Source organism: Leptonychotes weddellii, chromosome 11 (genome assembly GCF_054177405.1).
Source record: "Leptonychotes weddellii isolate Sample4059 chromosome 11, ASM5417740v2, whole genome shotgun sequence".
Taxonomy (NCBI): domain Eukaryota; kingdom Metazoa; phylum Chordata; class Mammalia; order Carnivora; family Phocidae; genus Leptonychotes; species Leptonychotes weddellii.
The window spans coordinates 82888640-82901264 of record NC_138379.1 but is presented as its reverse complement, the minus strand read 5'-3'; the positions used below and the strand labels follow the sequence as shown (position 1 = coordinate 82901264).

General features: G+C 50.6%; 1 protein-coding gene across 1 annotated transcript in view; it reads right to left on the bottom strand.

The window, feature by feature from the left end:
• Positions 1-6678: 6678 nt before the first annotated feature.
• Positions 6679-12625, bottom strand: part of DSCAML1 (DS cell adhesion molecule like 1) — a 339900-nt gene continuing 333953 nt past the window's right edge. Inside the window, exons 28-33 of the mRNA XM_081799396.1 lie at positions 11531-11561; positions 11282-11400; positions 10844-10996; positions 10024-10218; positions 9230-9541; positions 6679-7720 (exon numbers count right to left, since the gene is read on the bottom strand). Of these exons, the coding sequence (XP_081655522.1) occupies positions 7245-7720; positions 9230-9541; positions 10024-10218; positions 10844-10996; positions 11282-11400; positions 11531-11561 (1286 nt within the window). The 3' untranslated portion in view covers positions 6679-7244. The remainder of the gene's footprint in view (positions 7721-9229; positions 9542-10023; positions 10219-10843; positions 10997-11281; positions 11401-11530; positions 11562-12625) is intronic.

The window sequence follows — 12625 nt, the reverse complement described above, 5'->3', positions numbered from 1 at the left end:
AAAAGAGACAAGAATATTCAGTATAGAAAAGACAGTCTCTTCAACAATTTGTGTTGGGAAAACTGGACAGCTACATGCAAAGAATGAAACTGGGTCACTTTCTCACACCACACACAAAATAAACTCAAGATGGATTAAAGGCCTAAATGTGAGACCTGAAACCACAAAAATCCTAGAAGAGAGCACAGGCAGTAATTTCTTTGACATTGGCTATAGCAACATTTTTGGAAATAGGTCTTCTGAGGCAAGGGAAACAAAAGCAAAAATTAACTATTGGGGCTACATCAAAATAGGACACTAGCAATGGAAACGATCAAAACTAAAAGACAACATACTGAATGGGAGAAGATATTTGCAAATGATACATCTGATAAAGGTTTGGTATCCAAAATATACAAAGAACTTATACAAGTCAACACCCCAAAAAACCAAATAGTCCAATTAAAAATGGGCAGAAGACATGAACAGTATTTCTCCAAAGAGAAATACACATGAAAAGATGCTCAACATCCCTCATCACCAGGGAAATGCAAATCAAAATCACCATGAGATATCATGTCACACCTGTCAGAATGGCTAAAATTAAAAACAAAAGAAACAAGTATTGGTGAGGATGTGGAGAAAAGGAACCGCCATGCACTGTTGGTGGGAATGTAAACTGGCATGGTTCCTGTGAAAAACAGTATGAAGGTTCCTCAGAAAATTAAAAATAGAATTACCTTATGATCTAGTAATTCTACTAGTAGGTATTTACCCAAAGAATATGAAAACACTAATTCAAAAAGAGATAAGAGATATGGATACACATCCATTATGTGTATTGTAGCATTATTTACAATAGCCAAACTGTGGAAGCAGCTCAAGTGTTTGATAGATGAATGGATAAAGACGATGTGATATATATATGTAGAATGGAATATTACTCAGCCATAAAAAAGAATGAAATCTTGCCATTTGCAAGGATGTGGATGGATCTAGAGAGTATAATCCTAAGTGAAATAAGTCAGAGAAAGACAAATGCCATATGATTTCATTCACCTGTGGAATGTAAGAAACAAAACAAACGAACAAAGAAAAAAAAGAGACAAATAAAAAACAGGCTCTTAACTCTAGAGAACAAACTGGTGGCTGCCAGAGGGAAGGTGGGTGGAGGGATGGGTGAACTAGGTGAAGGGGATTAAGAGTGCACTTATGGGGGCGCCTGGGTGGCTCAGTCGTTAAGCGTCTGCCTTCGGCTCAGGTCACGATCCCAGGGTCCTGGGATCGAGCCCCGCATCGGGCTCCCTGCTCAGCCAGGAGCCTGCTTCTCCCTCTCCCACTCCCCCTGCTTGTGTTCCCTCTCTCGCTGTGTTTCTGTCAGATAAATAAATAAAATCTTTAAAAAAAAAAAAAAAAAAAAGAGTGCACTTATGGTGATGAGCAGTAAGTCATGTATAGAATTGTTGAATGACTATATTATACACTTGAAACTAATATAACACTATATATTATATAGGAACAAAAACCAAAACAAAAGTAATAAAAGACATCCAATTGTTAAAGAAAAACCTGTCACTTTAGCAGATGTATTATATACAAAAAACCTTAAAGACTCTACCAAAAAACTGTTAGAACTCACCAAAGAATTTGATAAAATTGACATACAGAAATCTTTTGTGTTTCTATACACTAATATTAGGAAGAGAAATTAAGAAAGCAATCCCATTTACAACCGCATCAGAGAGAATAAAATATCCAGGAATAAATTTAATCAAGGAGGTGAAAGACTTGTACACTGAAAATTGTAACACTGATGAAAGAAATTGAAGAGGACACAAATAAATGGAAAGACGTACCATTGTTCATGGAAGAATTAATATTGTTAAAATGTCCCCATTACCCAAAGCAATCTAAAGACTCAATGCAACCCTATTCAAAATTCCAATGGCATTTTCACAGAAATAGAACAATCCTGACATTGGAATTGAATTACAAATGATCTGGAACAGTCAAAGCAATCTCGAGAAAGAAGTACAAAGCTGGAGGCGTCATGGTCCCTGATTCCAAACTATATCACAAAGCTATAGTAATCCAAACAGTATGGTATTGGCAAAAAAACATACATAGATCAATGGAACAGAATAGAGAACCTAGAAATAAACCCACACATATATGGTCAATTAATTTACAACAAAGGAGGCACACATATAAAATGGGGACACAGTAGTCTCTTCAATAAATGGTGTTGGGAAAACTGGACAGCCACACACAAAACAAGGAAACTAGGCCACTATCTTATGCCCTCCACTACTGCATGATCCAGAAATTCCACTTCTGGGTATCGATTCAAAGAAAATGAATACATTAATTTGGAAAGACTTAGGCACCTCTATGTTCACTGCAGCATTTATAATAGCCAAGATAATGGAAACAAGTGTCCATTGATGGATGAATGGATAAAGAAGATGAGGTACAATGCCCAGTGGAATTCTATTGGAATACAGTGCAATACTATTTAGCCCTGCAATAGAATGAAATCTTGCCATTTGCGACAACCTGGATAGACCTTGACGGCTAAGATAGACCTGTGTGCTAAGCAAATAAGTCAAAGACAAATACTGTAGGACTTTACTTCTATGTGGAATCTAAACAAACAAAAAACCGAGCTCATAGGTACAGAGAACAGATTGGTGGTTGCCAGAGGTGGGGTTTGGGGTAGGTGACATGAGTGAAGGGGATCAAAAGGAAAAACACTTCCAGTTATAAAATAGTTAAGTTACGGGGACGTCATGTGCATGGTGACTATCGTTCATACTACTGTGTTGCATACTTGAAAGGTGCTCAGAGAGTAAATCTTGGAAGTTCTCATTACAGTAAGAAAAATTTGTAACTATGTATGGTGACAGATGTTAACTAGACTTATTGTGATCATTTTGCAATGTATACAAATATCGGATCATTATGTTGTACGCCTGAAACCAGTATGTTATAGGTCAATTATACCTCAATAAAAATATATTTTCTTCATAAAAACAGTAAACATAAAAAATTTTTAAATTTTATTTATGAGAGAGAGAATAAGCAGAGGGAGAAGGAGAAGCAGGCTCCCCACTGAGCAGGGAGCCTGACTCGAGGCTCAATCCCAGGACCCTGAGATCATGACCTGAGCTGAAGGCAGATGACTGAGCCACCCAGGCACCCCATAAAATTATCATTTTATCCAGAAATTCCACTCCTAGTTATATACCCAAAGAATGGAAAGCAGGGATTTGAACAGGAACTTATATACTGATGTTTATGCAGTAGTATTCATAATGGCCAAAAGAAACAACCTAAGTGTCCAATAATGGGATTAAAAATGTGGTCTATACATATAATGGAATATTATTCAGGCTTAAAAAGGAGTGAAACTCTCAGACATGCTACAATATGGATTATACTTGCAAACATACCAAGTGAAATAAGCCCATAGAAAGGACAAGTATCGTATTGATTCCACTGATAGGAAATCCCTGGGGTAGTCCACTTCACAGACACAGAGTAGCATGGTGTGGCCAGGGGCTGGGGGGAAGGGGACATGGCAGTGAGTGCTTAATGAATATAGTTTTTGTTCCAGAAAGTGACAATGTTCTGGAACTGGGTCATGGTTGTGGTGAATGGACTCAGTGCCACGGAACTGTCAGCTTAAAAATGGATAAAAGGGAAATTTTATTGTGTATCTTTTACTGCAATAAAAAAATACAAATGCTCGGAGTACAGGCCCACAAACGGTGATTCAGTCGGACCTGAGCAAGCTCTTCAGGTGAATCTGATGCATGACTAAAGTTTGAGACCCACTAGTCTAGCTCTGGTTGTTGGCAGAAGGAGAGGGCAGGGGAGTGGTCTCTCTGAAGGCCTTCTAGAACTCTAGTGTGCATGCGCATCCTCTGGGGATTCTGCTAAACTGCAGATTTTGATCCAGTGGATCTGGGGTGAGGCTAAGAATATGCATTTCTGACAAGTTCCTGGGGATGCTGATGCTGTGGACCGTGGTTTGAGGATCAGTGGCCTCATCTGGGGTGGACAAAGGAGAGGTCTGGAAAGGGGCAGGCAAGTGTGTAGGATGATTGCTCCAGGTGCAGAGTTTAGCAGTGACTAAACGCGGAGCGAGCGGGTGGGGGTTTGGCTGACTTGGGAACTAGCTTTCCGGTTTGGTTTAGACAGGTGGGCTTGCAGTTTAGCTAAAGGGCATACAGAAGTCAGAGATCAGCACACAAAACTGTGTGGATTCTCCACAAGTCTGTGGAGTTTTATAGTTAGGGGTCCAGCTTAGTGGACTGCAAGTTAAACTGGCTCGTTCACCTTTCATTCTCTGCTGCTTCTCCGAATCCATCTCATCCTGCCTGGTCCACCGCAGCCCCCAGAGCGGAGTCCGTCCGTCTGTCCGTCCGTCTGTCCCTCCCTCTCACTGTCTCTCAGCAGAATGAAGTTCTCAGGCTCCCCAGTCCATCCAGCCCAGCGTATTGGCTCACCTCTCTGTCACTCACAGTTCTGCATGGACTGCCTTTGGACAGTAAGTCCAGCTGCTCCCCCTGGTCCTGGCAGACAGCTCATCTGTCCTAGGGATGGAACTGAAACTCGGCCTCCGAGCAGAACACGGGGCAGTGTGGCTCTGGGGTTAAGGAACCAGACAGCCTTGGGCTTGGATCGGAGTTCACCTCTTCCTGCTCCTCTAACCTTGGGTGAGTTACTTAACTCCCTGGAGCTCCTAGTTTCCCCCTGGGCGGATGGAGCCTGTGACGCCTACCTCCCAAAGCTGCAGTGAGGTTACACGGGCCAATTCGAGGAAAGTGTTTGGCTCAGTACCTGGCACATCATGTAGGGTCGGGCTCCGTAAGGTATTGTCTTGATAGGGGTCCCCTCTGCAACCTCAGGCAGGTGGCTCCATTCTACTCTAGCCTCTGGGGATCTGTTCACTCCCTCATGCTGGTCCGAGTTGGGTCTGATTCGTGTTTCCTCAGTGTCCAGCGCAAGTGTGTGTGGGGGCACGGGAGTGGGGCTCTCAACCAAGTTCTAGGAAGAACGCCGGGGCTGGATCACTGTGCTTGCAGTTTGGGAGGTGACCTGCAGATGGCGCGCGCAGCCCTGGGAGGAGTCCTGTCCTCCCACAGATGGAATGTGGCTGGGCTGTCACCAGGCGTCTGGAATGCAGGCCCTTCTCACTATCATTACCGCTGTTAGCCGGTTCTCCCAGCTGGGTCCTTGGCGCAGGGCCTGAGATGGAGTTTCCCCTTGGGCCTAGCAGTCACCAAGGAGCACAAGGCCTCTGCCCTCTGCCCTCTCACGGCGCCCACCGCCTTACCGTGCACTGGAAACAGGAGCAGGGCTCCTCTGTATCCCGCACGCCCTGGGTGCTCCAGAGTGTGTGAGGAGTGAGTCGCTTTTTGGAAAGTGCTTCTATTAAAGGTCGTGCATCCCAGGCAGGGTCTCACTGCGGCCCAGAGGGATAGGGACAGCCCACCAGCATCCTGCACAAACCCCTCCCTCCCTCTCCAGCCCTCCGGCCCCCTTCCCAGTACCTCCTCTCAGCTCCAGAAGGACAGCAGGTCCCAGACTCACCTTCCTTCCAGATGCCCGATCCACAACCCAGCCTTGACTTGGGGCACTGAACCCCCTTTGTACTTCTTAGGCGCAAGTTCTTTTCAGCCGGGGGTTCTGGCCATGGTGGAGGGAGGAGGGAGACCGTGACCTGGGGTCTTTCCCTTGCCTCTGCCTACTCTAACCTTCATGTCCTTGGAGGCCCGGCCCACACACCCTCTCGTGCCTTTCATCAGATACGGCCCCTCCGCACACCTGCCTGTGTGCACGTTTCCTTGCACCTGGCAGCCGGATTGCCATCTCTTCCAAGAGCGGGCAAGGTACCTGGTGGGCCTGCTGGCCCGATACTCTTTGGTGGAGCTCCATTTCCCTCCTCCATGAGCCCCTTTCACGTCTCCAACCTCTGACGACCTCACTCCTGCTCTTTGGCCTCGTCTCACGCTAACAGCCTAGAACTTCAGGATCTGGGGTGCCTGGGTGGCTCAGTTGGTTAAGCGACTGCCTTCGGCTCAGGTCATGATCCTGGAGTCCCGGGATCGAGTCCCGCATCGGGCTCTTTGCTCGGCATTTCCCTCCTCCCTCTCATGCTCTCTGTCTCTCATTCTCTCTGTCTCAAATAAATAAAAAAACAACAACAACAAAAAACAAAAAAAAAACTTCAGGATCTGGCCCGACCCCCAGGGTATATAGAATCTCTTCCTCCCCCTCCCATAACTTAAGGGCGCACGTGTGGTTTGCCTACATTTGCTTCCCTGGTACACTGCGTTCTCCTGGAGGAGAGAAGCCGGCAGACACCTGCCCTCCCTCGCCCCCGGACCACGCTCCCCAGAGCTCTCCACAAGGTTGCTTCAATTTTATAGATAACGAAACTGGCTCAGAGGGGTTCAGGAGCTTGCTCAGATTCACACAGCTGGCCCCCTTTAGGCCCCGGCACAGATCTGAGAACAGGTGCTCAAGGATGCACGTTGGCTAATTGAAAACCTTTAAAAAAGTTTAACCTGCTGAGCTAAAGCCTGAACTTCTCAAAGTCTCTCCACGAGAGATGGACGGGCCGGTATAGGGGCCTTTCCTTCCTCCCTCCCTCCCCACTGGCCCTCGCCAGATGGGAAAAAAGCTACCACGTAGAAACATAACCTTTATTGCACACGGCGCTGGGTTTTTTTTCATAGAAAAAGGTATTAACACATAAGCATCTGCAAATTGAAGCAACTCCTGGTTTTCTTGGAACAGTAAAATCGCATGCAGTGTCTCTGAGTTGGGATTTTGGTCTTTGTCAAAACCACCTAGATTGAAGGGAGGGTGAGTGAGTCGGAGGGAAAAATTGCTGAGTCTTTGTGCCTCTGTCTCAAAATAAGGTGAGAGAAATATATAGATATATAGCTTGTCGATGCGCTCCTATCTCCCTATATATGTATATATAGCTCTCCACGCGTATTTTGTGCGGTCGGGGGGTGGGGGTTGATTTGTACTGTCAAATTCTTTGTGCCCTGGCTTCATGGAGAAGAAAATAGTTTCATTTGTACAAAAGAGTTCTATGTACAAGCGTTCACAACTCGGGGGCTTTTCTTTTCGTTGTTGGTTGGTTTCTGTCAGTTAATATAAATAATGCAGGAAAACAGCCAAGTTGGTGTGTGAGGGCTGGAGGTGCAGACAGGTCCGAGCGTAGGGCTGCTTTTCTCGCTGTGCCCCTACACCAGGGTATAGGATTTGGAGTAGGCCCCTGCGCCCTGCTTCTGAGACCTCCCTACCCCCGACGTGCTCATCTCGAGAAGTGAGTCCCTGGAGCCCCCCATTTTGGTGTGTGGGCCCCCGGCCCGCGGAGGCTCGGTGCTGGGGGCCGGAGGGGCAGCGCTGGGGGCGGCTGGGGGCTCGGCAGGGGTGGGGCCGGGAGCTGGCGGGGCCGTGCCGGCTGGGGGTGCAGGCATGGCCAGAGTCCTCTGAGGTAAAGTGGCTGTGGCTGCAGCAGCAGGGCCCCCTGGGTGCGGGAGGCCCAGGGGCTTGCTGGCAGGGTCCAAGGTCAGGTGGCGAGCCTGGGTGTGGTAGGTTCGAGCCAGGTTCCGGACGGAAGCCTCTCGGGGTGGGACCACCGGACAGGGCTCACGGCCATCTGCCTTTCGGAAGAAGGCCTCCGACTTGGCGTACAGGGGCAGGTTACAGTAGTCACCTGGAACCAGAAGCAGAAAATGCTGGCGGCAGAGGCCTCTGGGCACCCGCTTGCTCACCCACCCCCGCCTCCCCAGTCTTGTCCCTGATCTGACCTAGGAGCCCCTCCACAGGCTCGGCAACGAAGCATCCAGAAGGGATCAGTTATTTGACCTCTCCGAGCCTGTTTCCTTATCTGGGAGAGGCAGCCCATCACACTTCCCGACGGGATTACTGGGAGCGGTGAGTGAGATAAAGTGAGGGAAGCGTGTCAACACGGTGGTTGGCACGGACAGTAGCTGCTCACTAAACCGGTGGCTTCTCGCTGAATGGCCCCTACCGGCTGCTCAGCTTCAGCCGGTGGACAGCTCCACTTCGCAGCCCGACTTCCTGGGAGCGAGGGCTGTCAGAACAGTTTTCCTTACCCCGAGGAGGGGATGCTCGTCACTCCCCACATGGAGCCCCATTCTGCCTTCTGAGGACCCGCACAGCATGGGCCCCCGCCACCCCCACAGCAGCCTGCCAGATGTCTGGAGTCAGCTACCTTTCCCCATCCCTCTCCTGCTTTCCAGGCGGAGCGTTCCTGATTTCTTAAACCGCCTCCATATGACAGGCTCCCGGGACATCCATGTCCTGATCCCTCTGCTCTGTAAGCATCCCCACCTATAAATGTGCCTCTAAGCTGTTGACCGTGCCAGGAACTTTCTCTACATGATCTCATTCAGTCCCCACAGACCCCTGGATAGCTTAATACCGGCCCACAGTTGGCAAGTGAGAAAACTGAGCTTCAGAAAGATTAAGTAATTTGCCCCAGTCCACCCAGGCAGAAGGGGCGGGGGCGTCATTCAGGGCGGCTGATCTCCAAAGTCCTTGTACTTAGTTACCCTCGGCTCTTCTCTAGATGACCCCGAGCGCCCCCTGATTAGCATGGCCACTACGCGAGACCAGACCCCGCATGGTCTGACATGGTACGGTGTGGTCCCAGTGTCTGCTGATGGACCCCCATCCCCACGCCCTCAGTGTTCCTACAGCTGTCCCACCAACCCTGAAGGGCATATGCTCTGGCCAGGCCCCTGGCGTCAGACAGCCCCCAGTCAGGCGAGGTCACTGCCCACGGTGAGGTTTGGCCCCCGTGGATCAATGTTGAATGGCATTGAGACCAGTGGCCATTGGGCGGCAGAGCCCCGAAAGGCTGTCTCTCCATACTGGCGCAGCCTCAGAGTGAAGGGAATGATTGCTACGTACCGAGGGCCTGCTGCGCGCCAGGCCCCTGTAGCATTTCTGGTGCCAGCTACGACAGTGCGGAGTACATGCGGTCATTTGCATTTTACCACTGGAGAAAATGATCAGAGAGGCTAACTGACTTCCCAAGGCCACGGAGGTATTAAGAGGCTGAGCCAGGAATATGGATCCTGATCCAGACTCTCCCGGGTACTTGCTCTGCATTGCCCACACTGTCAAGGAGCCCTGCCAGGCTGGGGATGCCAGGGGAGGCAGGGGGAGGCAGGGGGGAGGCGGGCCGGGCACTCACTCTTGTTGGCCCGGTGCGGGATGGGCACTGCCACGTTCTTGCCTCGGTCGGCATCCTGGGGCTTGGGCGGGGAGGCGGTGAAGCGACAGATGCCGGGCTCCGAGGGTGTGCTCATGGACGTCATGCTGTCGGCGTTCTCGTTGGTGCCTGTGGTCATCTGGTCGGAGGAGCTGTCCGAGATGAAGCATTCGGTGATCTCGAACTTGGCATGCTGCAGCTGCTCCTCCAGCTTGGCATGCTCATAGGCCCGGGCCAGCTCCTCATAGGTGGACGAGGCGCTCTCAGTGGACACCATGCTGTTCCGTCCTTTGTCTGGAGAGACAGAAGGCGCGGAGTGAAGAAGAAATGAGGGGGTTGTGGGGAGAAGGGGGTCTCGTTTACAAATGAGACCAGACTGAGCCATTCCCCTGCCCTTGAGCCTGGCAGTCCTCTCGGAAGACCCTACTCCCACCCTGGGAAGGCGGCTTTGGGGGCAGAAGCAGGGTTTTTGGCAAACAAAGCGCAGAACATCTTCCACTCTTGAAAACAAGACCCACCCCCTGGAACCCTGGGCTCTTTCTCCAACGAACATCACATGTATTCTGACATCTCTCGGGAGAGCAGAAGGAAATCCTTGACTAAGCAGAGCTCAGCGAGGTCAGGTATGTTTGTGCCGGCCACACGGTAAGCCAGTGGCCAGCTGGAAGCAACACTGACTGGTGCCTTGGACCCCATGAGCTGGTGGGTGGAGGTTGGGACAGCAGAGGGGGAGCTGCAGGAGAGAGAGCAGGATGCAGGCCCGGCCCCGGGCTCACCTGTGTCCTGGGACAGGCTGGCACTGTAGCTGTCACTCTCCGTGACAGTGACCCCGTGCTGGGACCCCACAGTGCGCCAGTCAGAGGCGAGGGTGCGGGCAGGGGTGGAGGCCTGGCACTTGGTCAGAGTCCACTGGCTCGAGTACCGGTTCCGGGTGCTGTGGGCTGCCTTCACACTCTTCCTGGACACTGGGTCTGCACGGAGAAAGCCAGAGCTGGCACCCCCACGGAGGGCACTCAGCCTCGGGCTCCTGGCACGTACCCGAAAGGCAGTGGGGAGCAAGGGAGGGGGCAGAGGCAGCCGCAGAAGCACCCGGGGGATGCTGAGCATCCTGCCTTTCCTGACCGCACAGCTGGCCCCGCAGGGGAAGAGCAACGGTGGTGAGGCGTGGGGGCAGTGGGGGGCCTCCTGGTCCTCTCCCCCACCCCATCTTTCCCTTCAGCTTGGGGAGGAATGTCAGCCCCTCTCCTGCTGCCTCCTGTGCATTCACTCCCTACAGCCCTTGATGCGTTCTATCCTTATGTCCAGAGTCACAGTGCTAGAGGCAGAAGGCCCTTGGAGAGCAAGAACTCCCAACCCTCTCTCAAAATGTGTAGGTAAGGACACGGACGCCCAGAGCGATAAAGTTGGCAATATACCCAAGGTCACAGCTAGGAAGTCTTCAGGCAAGGTCTGGAGACTAACTCCAGTGCTCTTTCTGTTCTTCCATGCTGCTCTGAGCCTCCCCCCCCCCGCCCAATCTTTTTCCACCTGTGCCCCACGCTGTGCCCAGGTCACCCTGTTTGGGAGGAGGTCTGTCTCCCTGGGGACAAGGCATACTGGTGCCTGGCCGGATGTCAGACATGTCGATGAGGGGTCCCGTGCTCTGGATGAGGGCTGGGTGGTGCAAGGAGACACCAGTGCAGAAACTCTGTGGGTTGACAGCTTGGCTGAACTCAGCGTCCGTCACGGGGATGGTGGCTTTGTCATCTCCTGGGGGAAGGAGGACAATGAGTACGAGTCCTTCTCTTTAGGCTTCCCAAATTTCTTTTTGTCTTTATCCAATGTTGAGATGCAGGAAGGACGGAATAATTCTTTCCGTGAGACAGAGGCAGAAACTCAGCCCTCGAGAGAAGCTTCAGTGAGTTCCAAGGTTGCCAAGTGGGGATGGGGCCGCCGCTAGAACCCTGGGCACTGCTGTGAGGGCTGGTGGCTGCCCTTGGTGGGCTGTGGCCTGGGGAAGACGGGGACAGAGAGCTTGTGGCCCCTGTCACTCACCCAGCTGCTTGATGCCCTCCTTGTCCTCGATGAGCAGCTGGACTCTGGGGATGTCAATGTGTAGCCTCGGGCCCTGAGGTGGCCCCTTCACAGGGGTGTCAAAACTTCGGTTGTTCTTACTGTGGGGAGAAGGGCCAGAGGTGGTTGACTCAGCAGCCAGAAGGGGCTGGGGGGGGGAGGGTTTTGCAGGACAGTGGGGTCTTAGAAGCCTGTCCTCTGCAGGGGAGGAAACAGCGATGTGGCACCTACCTTATCAACATTTCTGCCAGACTCTTTGCATCTGCAAAACAGTAGAGAGAGGGACTGGGTGAGAATGGAGTCTGAGAGGGATGAAAACTGGAAGAGGGATGAAAACTGGAAGAGGCATGGGGAACAAGGTGGGAGAACTCCCTAAACTGGGACCAGGGCTGGTCTCTTGGGGAGAAGAGGAAGAAATGAAAGGACCTCTAAAGTAGTCTAACATAGGATAAGGTCTGATGGCTCCTGATGCAAGATTTGGCTCAGGTCTGTTTTCCTTTCCTCAGATTTTTATCTAATAGGGAGGTCCTTCCCAGAGGAGAGGGTATATAAAGTGCTCCATCTGTTTCCTGAATTGGCTCTAATTAAACAAGACAACAGAGCATGGGTACCAGTGGAGGGTCTATCCTCAGTAATCTGCTGGGAAGAAAAGAGAGTGGAGGATGATGTAGAGGTGGTCAGTGGGCATCCCCAGATGACTATCAACCAAGACGCTTTATTTCTTCCTCTTGGGCACCTGTCCCCAAAAAGTCCATGGATGAATTTGGGGGTCCCTGCTTTGTCTCCAGAGGGGCCTTGAATAGGATCAGGATCTCAGGTTTGGAATCGACAAAGAGAGAGAGAGAGAGAAGCAAAGGACCTAGATAATCCATTAGACCTCTGATGAGAATGAGAATCATGAGAATGATCTGTCAGAATGAATCTAGCTGCACTGGGTATTTACCCCAAAGATACAAATGTAGGGATCTGAAGGGGTACATGCACCCCGATGTTTATCGCAGCAATGTCCACAACAGCCAAACTGTGGAAAGAGCCAAGGTGTCCATCGACAGATGAATGGATAAAGAAGATGTGGTATATATATACAATGGAATATTATGCAGCCATCAAAAGGAATGAGATCTTGCCATTTGCAACGACGTGGATGGAACTGGAGGGTGTTATGCTGAGCGAAATAAGTCAATCAGAGAAAGACATGTATCATAAGACCTCACTGATATGAGGAATTCTTAATCTCAGGAAACAAACTGAGGGTTGCTGGAGTGGGGGGCGGTGGGAGGGATAGGGTGGCTGGGTGATAGACATTGGGGAGGGTATGTGCTATGG